General features: G+C 45.0%; 1 protein-coding gene and 1 non-coding gene across 2 annotated transcripts in view; one reads left to right on the forward strand and one right to left on the reverse strand.

The window, feature by feature from the left end:
• The window catches only part of SEL1L3 (SEL1L family member 3), a 97851-nt gene that overhangs the window by 35518 nt on the left and 46748 nt on the right, over window positions 1–15585 (forward strand). The window contains exons 7-9 of the mRNA XM_031436439.2: window positions 199–331; window positions 2184–2316; window positions 3853–3993. Of these exons, the coding sequence (XP_031292299.2) occupies window positions 199–331; window positions 2184–2316; window positions 3853–3993 (407 nt within the window). The remainder of the gene's footprint in view (window positions 1–198; window positions 332–2183; window positions 2317–3852; window positions 3994–15585) is intronic.
• Window positions 8663–8769, reverse strand: LOC116149156 (U6 spliceosomal RNA). Its single transcript, XR_004132787.1, has one exon. It is a non-coding gene; the product is annotated as a U6 spliceosomal RNA (small nuclear RNA).

Below are 15585 nucleotides of genomic sequence, written 5' to 3' on the forward strand. Positions count from 1 at the left end.
ACACAGCTGGTAAACAGCAGAGTTGGGATCCTAGCCCAAGTCTGCCTGACTGCACCTTAGTCTCATCTTTTAGAACTCAAGAGTGAAGGGTTTGCGGAAATTGTGGGGTTTTAATTCAAGGAGTGTCAATGAAAGAGTCTCTTTTAAAAAAACTTTGGTTCAAACCCAGAGCCTTCTTAATCCTTTGTTCTTCTCTAGTTTCCGGGAGGATTTCCATTATAATGACACCGCTGGGTACTTCATTATTGGAGGGAGCAGATATGTGGCTGGCATTGAAGGGTTTTTTGGACCTTTGAGGTACTACCGTCTGCACGCTCTGCGCCTGACACAGGTGAGCCCAGGGGGCCGGGAAGCTCTCGGGTGCTCGTGGGTGATGGGCGTGTGGCTCAGGGACCTGCAGCCCTCTGCAAACAAAAGATTCATCCTAGCTGGACCTCGCATTGGCTCTGTCACCAAATATCATTAATATGGAGACTTTTCCCCCAGCAAATGTGATAATAGATTTGTGTGAACGTTTGGCTCATTTAGTACTCATAAAATGGAAACCATTTACTTCCTCTGTTTTAATAACTAGTAGCTTAATTATAGAGTAGATTTTTATCGGGCTGTTGCCTATCCAGTGATTAAGCTAATGAAAAGCGAGAATCTTAGTTATTTGGTAAAGCTTCTTTTATATGCTATTATTTAAAGTATCAGAAGAGGAGACACTCCAGCAAATTAGCATCTTGGTTCCGCTGACTGCTCTCTCCAGAAATGCAGGCCTTCGGCTCCCACTGGTGGGTTGGCTGCGGTGGTAGAGATCGTAAAGGGCTTTGTGTTCGGAACTGAATTTGCACATCCAAACCCAGCCACAAATGAGGTGGCACCGTCCAGGTCTCCAGGCCAGCTCTGGCGGGGCTGGCAGGTAGAGGAGGGCTGCCCCAAGAGAGAAACTTCAACGCAGTTGCTTTTTTTTGCCTTGGTTAGAACACCAGATACAGGAAAAAGGAGCATTGTTTCATTCCCGTGAACTCGTGGGGTTTCTTCTGAGAAAAGCAGGAGTTACTCAGCAAAGTCATTTGGAAAATGAGGCACCATATCACCCATGAGTCATCTTGGAGCCCCTATTAAGAGACCTCTGTAAGAGGAAAAAATGAAATTCATTTATTCATTTGTGCAGCAAGTACTTAAAGAGCAACTACTATGTGCCAGGCTCTGTGAGAGATGCTGAGGCATCCAAATGAATTAAGGTGGTGGTTTTCAAAGGTTTTTTTGGAGGTGATTCCCAGAAATCTATTTCTAGCATTTCTAGCAGTACATACATATGAATATACAAATACACACATACACACACACATGCACGTACATACGCACATATATACATGCACACATACGTATATATAAAACACAAAACTGAAACAAAAGTTTTACTAAGTATACGTGCCCTTGCTATGTTCAGTGTACTCTAATATTTTGTGTTCTGCTTTATAAAAATTAAAATCACTGTTGGTTACAATCCACTGAAATAATTTCATGACCCTGTAGTGGGTCACAGCTTGCACTGAAAATCGAGTTGAGGTAAGGCCTTTGTTCTTGAGGGGCTCCCTGTCTGTGTCTCAAACAGGTAACTCATGAAAGAATAGGGTATGTGCTTTAATTCAGACTCGAGCACAGTGTTTGGGAGTACGGAGGTGCCACTGTCTGCCTGGGTACATGTGTGCTGGTGGGGTGGGCTGTTAAGGAGGCTGCCCTGAAGTGATGGACTGGGATTTGGCTCTTGGAGGTTGAGGTAGGAGCCTTCGAGGCAGAAAAAAGGGGAGGAGGGCTTCCAGGCAGCATACGCAGCATCAGTAGACTTGGCATTCCTTTGGGAACTCAGGGGAAATAACTATCATTTTCTGGGGACAGCAGGCAGTGGTGGGGAAAAGAAAAGGATGAAGGCCTGGTCTCTGGGAAATCCTGACAACTTAAGAAGCTCTGCAGGGAAGAGGCTACAAAAAGAAACTGGAGGGAAGAGATCTGAGCCTGCATATCCTTGAATTACTAGTAACACCCTTCCCCTGAGAATCCAGGGTGGGTGACCTGTGTACAAATAACCACCTGGTAACATCAGTGAGAGGAGGAAATCCACCTGAACGTAGCCTCATAGGTATCCATGGGTGTTTGATGACAGTTGTTCATTCTGTTTTCTTGCCCTCTTGTAGATTTTCAATCCGCTCCTTGAAAAGCAACTTGCTGAACAAATCAACTTATATTATGAAAGGTGTGCAGAGGTTCAAGAAATAGTGTCTGTGTACACATCCACGGTACAGCAGGGGACCAGGAGACAAGAAGCATGTAAGTATTGAACTTCAGGTGGGCAATTTTTGACTCTGGTCATTTGTAGCAACACATCTGGCTTCTTTCAGGGGAGTTAAAATAGAACATATGTGACTTGACCGGTGAGGACAAGTGTGACCTCCCCAGATGGATGCAGATGAAGGTATCTGCATTCCACCTGAATTCCAATAAGACCAACAGCCAGCGAGAATCCAAACCTGCCTCGTGGCTTCAACCAGCCGTGATTTAGTTTAAGAATATAAATGAGTGTTTTGAGCCTCAAATTGCATTATGCCCATCTGTAATAGGATCTTAGGCCAGTCTAAGAAAATAAAAATGAATTGGAAAATAAATTAATCATCAAAAGTATTTCCCCATCGGTGCACTTTTGTCTTGGACCATTAATATCTGAATATTAGCTTTCAGAAATGTTGAACAATGACTTTGTTGTTTGGGGCTGGGTTTTTTGTTTTTTTTTTTTTAATCCTTGAAATTGACTCATTCTGGAAGACACTGGTAATTTTTCAACAGAAGGAATGAATTTCAAATTGACTGCTTTCATATCTGCCCATATTTGCACGGACAGCCTTTCATTCATACAGAGTGTGTGTCTGTTATAAAACTCATCCCGTCTTGTCTTCCAATGTTCCGGCTTGGATCTAGCACTTATGAATGTCTCTGGTTATAGATCTTCTTGCATGATATGGTGGCCCTAGAGTTACTCACATATGTTCCTTCTGGAAGAGAAATTCCTGTGGGGCCTTTTCCATCTCAGCAAAAGAGAATTGAGTATTTCTGTCCTGCCTAAATGTCTCAACGTCTCCAGAACTGAACTTCCCATCCCAGACCAGGGAGGGATGGATACGTCTTGAATATACCCCATCCCGATAAGATTCACATAAAACAGTCCTGGGAAGTGATTAGAGGTGGTGGTAGGTCAGTGAAGAAAAGCAGCACTTCTGCAATTTAATTTAAGAATAGGCTATACTGGTCCCCCAGCTGCCACTCTCACCGCTGAATCATCCAGAAAATATGATGCTGTCAGAAGAGGGGGGAGATATATAGGAATAGTAATATCCCAAACAGGAAAGAAACTGATTTTGATAGCTGATGCAATTTCAGGAGAGGTACCCAGAGTCTGAAGGCCAGTCTTGCATACTGATTGGTTTGGTGGCGTTGGGAAGACTTTCCTAACATCTTCTATAGCCTGGCCTCCCTGGGGGTCCCTGTGCTTTGCTCCTCGATTCACATTGCCAACAAAATGGCCTAGATATTGGCCTCCTGGGGGCCCATCCGAGGCCAGCTGCTCGTTCTGTAGAATTATTCAACAGCTATCAGCAACTTTGGCACATTTCCCTTGGACATGGCTTTGAATTTGTGACCTCAAGGCAGAGGCATCATAGCCAATTTCAAATCCCTGATGCACTCAAACCAACATCCAGTAACGTTAAGTCTGAGCTCTGATTTCTAGTTCCTCTAAGAGGAAGGGGTTTAAGGAGGGGAGACCCTCCCTCTCCTAAGGGGAATGGTATCTTGTGCTTCCCTTTCCTGTAGGTGACCTCCGGAATTCCTACCTGGACCTGACACTCAGGTACGGGAGGCCCTCGACGTGCAGAGCCTTCCCCTGGGAGAAGGAGCTGAAAGACAAGCACCAGAGCTTGCTCCGGGCCCTGCTGGAGATGGGTTTGGTGACAGGTAATTAAGTCTGCGCCTTGCCTTTGGACCCTGGCAAGGAAGGTCCCTGCGTTTCTGCTTTTCCTAGCCCTCTTTGGTGATTTTTACCTCGAAGTTATTTTTAACCCTGGTGCTCTAGCTTCATTTCAGATTTAAATTCTGCCCTTGTATGTCCACGGCTCTCAGTATCTCCGTGCCCATTTCCGACACTAAATACAAAAACTTAAATTTAGGAATCACTCGAGAAATTCTTCATTTAAAGCCAAGGCCACAGATGAACAGCTGGCAGCCAGAGCTGGCCCCCAAGTGTGGTTGCTTTGGCATAAATATTATTGTCAATTAAAAAAAAAAAAAGAGTTACCAGTATCTAAAAGCTTATATGAAAATGCAAATTTCTAGTTTTTCTCAAAAAATCCAAAGATCTGGCAACACTGGGCGTCCACTCCTACATGGCCAAAATCCCAGAGGTTGAATGGTCAGTATAGGCATGCTCTGTCCATCCACAGCCCCGTCCATCCACAGCCCCGCCTGCCTACTTCATTTATGGCTCTTACCTGCCTGGACCCTCAGGCATGTGAACTTGAGACCCCTGATTTGAAGTTCACTTTAAGCAGCATCTCAGGAATCTACGTACACATCCCAGATGTGGCCAGCTTCTCCTTAAGTCCATTGTGATTTAGGTTTGCTGAATAATTAAGTACACACTGTAGGACCATGAAGGATTGTGAAACAATGTGTTAGGAAGAGAAACCCTGGAGATGTTCTGCCTGGGGAAGGGAATGATAAGGAGGGTGATGACAATGATCGGTGAGCGGCAGCCTGTGTTCTGCATGCGACCAGATCCTTGAGACAAGGCCATGCAGAAACTGATTTCTGCTTCAAATAAGAACTTCTTAAGAACAGCAGTGTCCAACAAGATAGACTCTCTTTGCAGATAGTGACTTACCCTCACCCCGTCTTGTAAGAATTCAAGCCATACAAGATATTTCACTTCTGGTTCATTTGATATTTATTGGGTGACTGCTCGGTTACTTGGCTAGACTTCAGAGATAAGTAAAATAATACAAGTTTTCTGCCCTTGAGGGATAGACTTGAAAGCAAAGAAAATGGTAATGCATTTTTTTAAAAAAATAAAAGCTGTGGGAGTAATTGGCAAAGGCACCAAAGAAGAGAGTGGGAACTTTGACTTGGAAGACTAAGGTATTCAGGGAAGGCTTCCTGGAGGAGGTTGACACTAGGATTGTTCTTGAAGAGTCAGTTGGTGTTTGCCAGATAAGCAAGGTGGGGGTGGGTATTCCAGGCAGAGTAGAGGCAGAGAGCCGGGAAGAGCACAGCATTTTTCAGGATGTGCAAGGGGTTTGGGAAGCAGGAAAGGGCCTGGAGAGTGACGATTCTGACTAGAGCTCAGACACCATCCTGGAAAATTTTGGCTTTCCCTTGTAGGTGACAGGGACCCGCTGAAGGATTTCAAGCAGGGGATAGAGGCATGATCAGATTTGGGTTTTTGTGGTCACCCTTGGCAGCAGAGGGAGGTTGAGGGAGATGAACTAGAGGGGTGTGGAGCCGGACACAGGGGTCCACTGCATGGTCCAGGGAGGAGAGGTTGCAGGCTTGAATGGGACAGAGTGATGGAGACGGAGCCCAGGGATGTAAAGGGGTTGGCTCTGAAGGATTTCATGACTGCCTGGATCCCGGTGAGGGAGGCCACATGGAGTTGGGGACAGCATAGCCTCTGAAGCCAGGTGACCTCGTTCCGATTTTCACTTAGCCCTTGCTAGCTGTGTGATCTTAGGCAAGATACCTTGTTTCTCTGAGCCTCAGTTTCCTCATCTGCAAAATGGGAGTTCTAATAGTCCTTCTCTCCTAGTGTTGGATTAAATGAATTGATACTTAGACGAGTATCAGCACTTAGTAAACTCGATGTAAGCAGCGTTTCTCAACCTTGGCACCACTGACATTTCAGACTGGGTAATTCGTCATTGTGAGAGGTCTGTCCTGTGCATTATAGGATGTTTAGCTACACTTCTGGTCGCTACTCACTGAATGCCAGCAGCACTCACTACCCACCCATGGCTCCCCCTCTCAAGTATGATAACCCAAAATGTCTCCAGACATTGCCAAGTGTCCCCAAGGAGGCCAAATCGCCCCCAGTTGAGAATCACTGCTGTGTAAGTGTTATATTCTTATTACCCGGCAGAGAAAATTCTTGGGTTTTTGTGGGTGGTGGCGGGGCTGCCCCCTGAGACAGGCGAACAGAAGAAGGAGATGCATGTTGGAGAGGGTAGGCTAAACGGGCTAAAACCACATCCACCTCAGCACTGGTTTCATGAGATTTCTGATATATTTAAATACAGTTTTGCTGATTGGGAACAGAAGTGAATCATTCTCACAAAACATTCTTTTTAAAGCAAATACTCTCGATAAAAAGTGTTTTCATGTTATCTTTATAGCTCAGAAGTTTTGCTTATAAGAATTTAGAAGGATTTTATTCTCTGTGGAAGCCTGGAAAGGGAGCTAATTAAAAACCCAGATCAGGAGCCCTCAAACCTGAAGGCTTCCTGGGCTGCAATGCCTTGGAGCTGTCACACTGCAGCACAGAAACGCCCTCTGTTTGACTTCCGGGGGGGCCCCCATCCGTGATGGGAGATGGGGCTCAAAGCCAGATTTGCCACTTTGGGGCCCACGGCTGGTGCCCAGCCAGCCAGTTGAGTCCTTCTGGTGCCAAGTCTGCTTAGATCAGTGCCAACAAACGTATCCTTGAGGGGCCTATGTCTCTGGGCACACAGCCACCTCTTTTCCTCTTCTCCTACCATTTCCTGGGGCCCAGGAGCAGGCCGAGCGGAAGGGCAAGAAGGGTAGGCAGATCTCCAGAGCCCACCTCAGGCCCCCATTCTGCCTTCAGCCCCTATTTTACCAGTCCCATCCATAGGGACTGGGGAACCTTCTGCAGAGATAAGGCACTCACTCCTCATTGCAGTTCATCTCTCACTGGCACACGGCCCGTGCGTGGCGCTATCATAGCGTCCTCTGGCTAACCCTGGAGAGTGGTGTCACACATTGTGCCCCATTTCTAACAGTCCTGAGAAAAATGCAGAAAATTTGATTTTGTAAATTGAGAGTTAAAAAAAAAACTTCACAAGTTTACATTATTTACATATCTTTACTCTGGTCTCCTATAAAAAGAGTAGTAGTCAGACGGGTGTGACTGTGTGTCTATTCCTGGTGCCTCACATACCTTTTCTTCCAAGTTTATCTTGCCGTGAGTGTCTAGCGGCTTTGGAGGGCTTGGGGCCACTCGAGTCAATAGGAACTATGTTCGCATCATGTTTTCTGCTGCTGGCCTGAGCTGTTTGGTCCTGCTGACTTTCCTAGAACACCCTCATCGTATTACATTTCCCGTATCTGAGCTGAGCTACAAGAACGGACCCAAGTATCAGATGTTGGCTGCTTGGAATGTCTGCTGTAGGAACTGAGTGGGCGCAGTAACAGATAAGGAATTTAACTATGTGAGCAGCTCCTTAAGTCGCTCACATCACAACCTTCCATTCATTCACTCTAAACACGTATTGACTAAGTGGTCCCTGTGAGCCAGGAGAGAACAAAGATACGGCTGTGTTTTCAATGAGAGTTACTTAGGCTCAGTGCAAGGAAAAATGTCAGGTCCCGTAGTGCTCACAAAGGGAATTAATTGGTGGAATTAGTTTTTGCAGGCATTAAAAAATACACATATATGACAGCGTGAGACAGTGGCCTGTGATCTCTGCTTCTTTGCCACAGAGACACCGTTTTCTTGGCCGCATCGCATCACGTATTTGGCCAATCCCACTTCCAGGCGGCTACGCGTACGTGTGTCAGGCTTCAGTGTTTTCTCCCCATGCTGTGTGGTTTTAGATGGATCACTGCTCCCGTTCCAAGCCAACAGTGCGCTTCAAAGGAGCTGTGAGAGCGTTGCAGGGGGTGGAGAGTTAGAAGCCTGGGCTTTCTCAACAACCAGTGGGAGTGTCCTCTGCATCCTAGCCCAGTGAGACCAGGAGTGGCCACCACGTCCATTGTTCCCAAAAGACTGAGCTCTGTTTTTCTACTACAAAAAAGAATTGCCCAATATTCACACCCTCACTTTTGAAGGCCTGTAATTAAAAAATGTTTTTTGAAACAACAAGTTCCTGCACGATAGTGCAGGGAACAATATCCAGTACCTTGCAATAGCCTATAATGAAAAAGAATGTGAAAATGAATATATATGTATATGTATAACTGAATCACTATGCTGTACACCAGAAATGAGCACAACATTGTAAATCGACTATACTTCAATTAAAAAAAAAAAAAAGAAACGGTGGTAAAAGACACATAACGTAAAATTCCCCACTGTAACCATTTTCAAGCGTGCCCTTCAGTAGAGTTAAGTACGTTCACATTGTTGCATAATCAGGTCTCTAGAACTTCTTCATCCTGCAAAACTGAAACTCTGCACTCATTAAACCACAAACCCCCATCCTGCTCCCACCCCCCAGGCCCTGGGAACCACCATTCTCCTTTCTGTCTCTATGAACCTGATGAGCAAGGTGCCTCATATGAGTGGAACCACATAGTATTTGTCTTTCTGTGACTAGCTTATGTCACTTAGCATAAAGTCCTCAAGGTCTATCCATGTTGTAGCCTGCATCAAAAATCTTCATCTTTTTTTTTTTTTAATACGAAATGCTTCACAAATTTGTGTGTCATCCTTGTGCAGGGGCCACGTTAATCTTCTCTGTGTCGTGCCAATTTTAGTGTCTGCGCTGCCGAAGCGAGCACAGAATCTTCTTCATTTTTAAGGCTGAATAATATTCCACAGGATGCATCTACCACATTGTGTTTATTCATTCATCTGTTAGTGGACACTTGGGTTGCTTCCCCCCTTGGCTATTGTGAATAGTGCTGCTTTGAACATGTGTGCAAGTATCTCTTCAGGACTTGGCTTTCAATTCTTTCAGATATATACTCAGAGGTCGACTTGCTGGACCATCTGGTAGTTCTGGGTTTAATCTTTTAAGGAACCATTGTACTGTTCTCGATAGGGGCTGCAGCATCTTACATTCCCGTCAGCAGTGTGCAATGGTTCCTGCTTCTCCACGTGCTCACCAACACCTGTTACCTTCCGGGGTTTTGATAGTAGCCATCCTCACGGGTGTGGAGTGTAATTTATGTTTGTAATTTACAGACTAGGGAAAGTCTGGCTTCATAGGAATTAAGAACATAATGCTTTCATGAAGTGACAGCATCTGTGAAAGAGCTTCATGGACAGAAAGGTACCCTGCAGAGATAAGAGATAGGGTCGCTCGAATAGAGCTCATCTCGTCTGCCTTGAGTTGTAGCTCTTTGATCCTCTGTGTGTCTGTCACTTGCTCAGTCGAGCTTTTTGAGGGTCGTGCAAGAAGTGTGCATATCCCCTTACACTTCCTGTTCTTGCACCGTGTCTGCAGTGGTGTTGGGCATCTGTTAGCTGCTTAGTTATCAGTCCTTCTTCCGTGTGACCCTCACTGCACATTTCTGCACCACTCCCCTCAGAGAGCACACCTCACTCTCCCACGCTCCTCGGCTTGCCTGCCCTGTGGGCAGCCTCCAAGTCCAAGCTCAGTTACTGCCTCCTTGCATCATCCTTCCTGTCCCCCCCAGGCAGTCGGCTCCATCTCCCAGGCTCTCCTTGCCACTTTGTAGGTCTCTCTTTAACAGGACCGGTCTTACTGCGTTACAATACTGATTTGCCTGTCTGATCCCATAGTGAGGCTTAGACATCTTCAAAGACAGCAACAGGATCCAGGGGTTTTTTGTTGAAGACCCTCAATAAGCATTCTTGAGTCACTGAACACACTCCAAATGAATACGTGATCCCATTGTAAGCACTAAAAGCATCTCTTGGGCGTCTGTGAACCACTGAAAGAACAAGGAACTTGACTTCCAGGAGATACAAGGTCTGCGCTGGCCACGCCATGACGCCAATCCAGACTGATACATTTTTCTCTTTTCTCACACACTTCCTCAGCCTGCTCCACCTCAGGAGCTGCCATCCTGGCTCTGAAAACACCTTTACAAAATAGTCCTGTTTCCCAGGTCAGTCGGGATGCTGTCAACCAACCCTCTCTCATCAACAAAAGCAGACCAGAATCCTTCTCAGTCTCTGCACACCCATCATGAAAGAATTCCCAAAATTCAGCCCTCATGGTTCTTGCTTTCATGTATCTGTAGCCTTGTTGCTGAAGTGTACAGGTTGCCAGGTGTAAAACAGCCCTAAGGGACATGCAAACCCAGCTTGGCACCCATGTATTGAGTGCCTCCAAGCCCTGCGCTGGGCCCTGGGGCCACTGTAATGAAAAGTGTGGACCGGCCCACACATGACTCTCTGCCAAGGGCCGCGTGTGCGGAGGGGGGAGGCTTTTTACGTATTGACAGCTGATGCGCCAAGCCAGTGTGAAATGCAGCTGTCCCCACTGGTGGTTCCCACTCTGAAGTGTCACAGGACTTGTTCCCCGCCATCCAGAGCCAGCACGCCTTTGCTTTAAAGACGGTAGCCCTCCTCAGGGCACCCGGCTGTGGTGCACATAGATGTGCGGCGCGCTCGTCCTGCCCCCTGGCATTACGGAACCTCGGCTCAGCATCCTGATTTCCTTGCTTGGTCCAGGAATTCTCCCGTGCTGCTCTGTCCTGAAGTTCACCGCTCTCTAGGCTCTGGGTGGCATCCAACACAAGACCCCACATTCGAGACTTCAGGGGGAGCATACTGATGGGTCGACCTCTCTGTTGTTTCCTGGAGAACTGCCAATTCCCTAGGAAAATGGCTCCTGTCAGAGCATAGGAATTGCCCTATTAGCATTTGGGCTTTTTCTATTGCAAGGATGGGAGTCTTTTAGTATGCAAGCTTTTTCATCACTTAAGAGGTGTGCTGGCTGTTTCTTTTACTCTCCTGTCACACCTTTCTTGTCAAAATGGAACCCTTTGAATTCCAAAACCTTGTGATCAGGGCTTTGGCATCTGGGAAGAGAGGTGGTGGGAACTGAGCTGGGAAGAGGCTGTAGGAATGGCAGTGCCAGGCAGGGCTCTGGCCAGAGAGCTGGCAGTGGTAGGAAGGAGTGAGCAAGAACACAAAGGCTCAGGTGCATGTGGGACTCAAAGGCAGGAGGGCCAGGTAAGCGAGACAGGTGAGCCGGCCAGCCCGCCCCACCGGACATCTGCCCCGAGGCCAGAACTGAGTACTCCCCTTCTTCCTTTCATGCTGGGCTGGGCCCCTTTGAGCCCACGGGAGCTGGTGACTGTGGCTACAGGACGGCTGGGATCTGCCCGCAGATGGTTCTCGGGAGGAGGCCAAGTCTGAGGCCTGGACTCCCAGGGCTGAGACCATCTGCGTTGCTTCTTCAGGACCACAGCCTGACTTCTGCCCCGGGCCTCGGAGAGCTGAGTGCAGGGGACCGGGGTCCTCTGCATGATGTGCTGAGGGGTTGCTGGCTGCACTAAGGTCATTCTAGCTTGTTTCTAACTCTTATTTTTGCCAACAGTTGCACTGTTTATTTGGAGACTAGCATGCAGAGCACGGAAAAGATAGAAACACAATGATGTTATATAATAATGCCAGGATACTGTGTCCTTTCGTAGCTATGTTTACTCTTGTTCATTGAAGGACTATTATCTCATTTTGTCTTAATTTAAGAAAGCAAATATTACCATTTAAAAAAATACAGAGAGAGAGAGAGTAAGAGAAAGGGAAGGAGAGAGGGAGTGGAGAAGGGAGGGAGAGAAATTACGTGTTTAAAACCAGAAAACCTGCACAGTATAGAAAAGTACAAATATTTTACTTCTTTTTTGTTATTGAAGTATAGTCAGTTACAATGTGTCAATTTCTGGTGTACAGCACAATGTCCCAGTCATGCATGTACATACATATACTCATTTTCATATTCTTTTTCATTAAAAGTTATTACAAGGTATTGAATATAGTTCCCTGTGAATAGTTTACTTCTGAGAGAGAAGTAAGCCACCTCTTGAGGTCTCAGGAACCCAGCAGGGCTCACTGAGTCAGAATGCAAATGAAGAATGTGCCCTGCTTTTTTAGGCTAGGAAACGTAGTGAGGATCTTCCCTCTTCTGGTTAAATGATATTTTCTCCTTTCACTCCACGCCCCGCCTTTCAAACTTCTACTCTGGTTGCATTACACCTTTTGGAAGCTTGGAACGAAAAATGACTTTCCTATCGATGTCCTGTTCCCCTCCCAAGGAAAGAGTCTGCCTTTCTCCTCCTGAATTCTCAATCAGACTCGACTCTGGCTTCCTCAGTATGTGACTACCTGCTCATTTTCTGCTTTTTGCCTCTTTTAATGAAGAGCGCACATACAATGACCTTATGGCATGGCTGGAAAAAAAGAAAAAACAGCAAAATAGAAACTGCTGGGCTACTTGGAAAATAGCAAGAGTTGATCAGTGGTGGTGCCTTTTGTTTCCTTGGCTTCTGGTGCAGGAAGAAAGGAAAATGGGAAAATGGCTCCTACTTCTACTTTGTTTGTTTTTTGGTATATCATTAATCTCCATAAACAAGGCATGTTTTTTAGTTACAGATCGACTAGAAAAAAATGCATATGCTAAACCAGATGGGTGAAATGAACAGTTTTGGTAAACTGATTTTTAAATTGCCAGTTTTACAAGATCACCAGTGGCATTAGAGCTTTGATTTTGTGCCACATTTGGAATTTGAACTTTCAAGAATGTGCAAAATGAGTGGTTTTCCTTTAGAATTATTATAATTTTATTGTTATATTCACTAGTGCAGAAAATTGTCTAGATTCTTTTGCAGAGGAAATACTGATTGGTAATGTTTGAGGGGAGTTAAGAATTTTAATGGGTAAAAGAAATAATGCAGGCTTTTCAACCTGCCTGCGTTTCAGTCTGCAGTCTTGTGTGTGTGCACGCTAAGGATTTGAGCTTTGTAAGGATTCCCCTGCTGCTCCATATCGTCCAGCAGTCCCAGCTACATGGGCACTCCGGCTAATGATTTCTGGGGTTCTGTGCCAGAGGTCAGCAGGGCAAGTGTTTCATTTGGAGCTTCATTTGGTTTGGAGTCTCTTCTCTCCTCTGAGCCCACAAAGCCCATGTCCGTGGGTACTCAGGCAAAACTGATCATCTTAGTTATGTCTTTGGCAGAGCAGGTGAGGCTGGGATGAACTGTTAATAAAATGTTAATGTCTCTTTGCTCATAATGTGTAGAAAGGGGCATCTGAGATGAATATGCATTTAAAAGTAAATATACGAAGAAATAGGAGTGGGCTTTATTTTGCAACTCCATCTGAGTGCTGCAGGGCGTACTGAATCCAGGGGACAAGGTTCTTATCCTGTCTAAGTGTTGGGTAGGATGAATTTCATCTCTCAACTATGCAAAGGGAAAATCCAAAATGAGATCTCCAGACTCCTGGTGGAAAATGGTGTTATTATTCAGATCCATCGCAACAAACGAGCAGAGGGAAATGCTCAAGGATGTTCATGGCTGTGTAGTTGGTTATAACAAAAACACTGGAAGCAACCTGAGTCTAAAAGTAGAAAACTGATTGGGAAAACATCACTGCTATGGAATGCAATACTATGGAAACTTTAGAAAGAATGAGCCTCTGACTGCCATGGATGGGTATTCGTGGTATGTGGTTAATGTAAAAAAGAAAGTTGATAGATAACCAACAAGGATTTACTGTACAGCACAGGGAACTATATTCAATATCTTGCCGTAACCTATAATGGAAAAGAATCGGAAAATGAATGTATATGTATACATATACATATATCTCAGAATCATTTTGTTGTACACGTGAAACTAACACAATATTGTAAATTAACTATAGTTCAATAAAAAGTAAATTATATTCATAAGGGAAAAAAGTTGCAGGTCAGAATCTATGGGAGCTTTTTGGAAAGGAAATGTGTATGTGTATGGGCAGACAGATGTGTAATGAATATTGTCTATGCCAAGGAGAAGTCTGGAAGCATATACACCAAGCTTTTAACATTTTGTCTTCACTGTTAAAGAAGGATTAGGAGAGAGGGGCTTCTGTTTTTGTTTTATACAAATCTACATTGTTTGACTTTTTTTTATATCGTGTGGCAATTTTGTAGGGATTTAAAAAAATGGAGCAAACTCCATTTGCTTAGTAAAGAGGCTTTTTTTCAGCACCTGCTGCTTGGGATGGGAGAGAGTAAAAGCAGATCCAAGCTGCTGCTTCTCAGAAACCCAGAGAGCTGGGGTGAGGGTTTCCCGGAGCCAGAAGAGGGGACTGCCTTGGCTCTGGCTGGACGTGGTGGCTGGGCTTCTTCCCCACAGCTTAGCAAGTAAAGGCATGTGCCCCCCTCTCAGGGGCAGGCAGCCCCCCTATGTGCCCAAAGGGATTGCCACCAGCTCATAAATAATGGCTTGAGTTTCACAGTTTCATCCGTGGGTCCCACTGGCTTCTGTGTTTAGCATCCACCTCTGCAAAGGAATTGCCCTTAAATCTAATCTCAAATCCTCCCATTGAGAGTTTTCCCCATTGGAAACTCGTCTCTATTTATTCCTTGATGGAGTGCTGATAAAGTCTCCTGTTGCCTCCTGCAAGTTGTTAGTAACATTGTAATTTCGGATGGAATGAAGAAAACCAAAGAAGAATGTTGGACATAACTCTTAGGGAGAGAAAATTTTAGTTTTGAATCAGTTTCCCGTATCTCTTTAAATAGAAATAATACCTGTGCAATTCTATATGGCCTTTTGTAACACAGCATCTAATAGATGAACAGAATAGAAGAGCAAACATTCATTGACTAAATTAATAAACAATAGAGATGAATAATGTAGACAGACTTCAAAAGACTATAACACACTGTAGGGCCATAGGACTTGCTTATTTGAATTTGTCAGTTTATGGAAGGATTAGGTAAAAGGAAGTATCATATAGCTTAAAGAGGTTAGGTAAAGAGATCTCTGCCCGTGGTGGTAAGGTACTTATTAAGACAGCTGGTTGCCTGTTAGTCAGGAGGTAGGTGTAGCAGAGTGAGTGGGAGTCTGGCTTTTGTGACCTGCCAAACTGGATTCTAAGTTTGGCTCAGCCACTTGCCAGCTTCTGTAATTTTAGACAAGTTAGTTGACTTCTCCAGGCTTCAATCTCCTCATCTGAAAAATGAGGACACTAATAATAGTACCTGCCTCATAAAATTGTTTTGGATTCCATGACATAATTTGCATAAGACACCCAACCCACTATTGGGCATCTTATAAGCCCTCAATAAAAGTTGACTCATTCTTTTTATTGTATTTAGAAACCTGCAAGAAAACCTGGAGGCAAAAAATGATAAGAAAGCATCTCAAAATAAGGTTCTTGTGCTCAACTTTTTAGAGCAGCACCTAGGAACTATTTCCGAGATAAAACACACTCTTCTTCAGAGTCTTAGAGGCGAAAAAAAAAGTCTCTCTGCAGTTTCGGTGGTCCTGATTTGGTGGGGAGTTACACTGAGTAAATTACTCTCTTGAGGTACTCTCTCAGCTCTAGAAGGCACATCCTTTTCCCCTGGATACTAGGCTGTCATTTAGAGCCCGAGGAAAAGCTATTTACAGAATGACATCCTGGCATCC

Source organism: Camelus dromedarius, chromosome 1 (assembly GCF_036321535.1).
Source record: "Camelus dromedarius isolate mCamDro1 chromosome 1, mCamDro1.pat, whole genome shotgun sequence".
In the NCBI taxonomy this organism is placed as follows: domain Eukaryota; kingdom Metazoa; phylum Chordata; class Mammalia; order Artiodactyla; family Camelidae; genus Camelus; species Camelus dromedarius.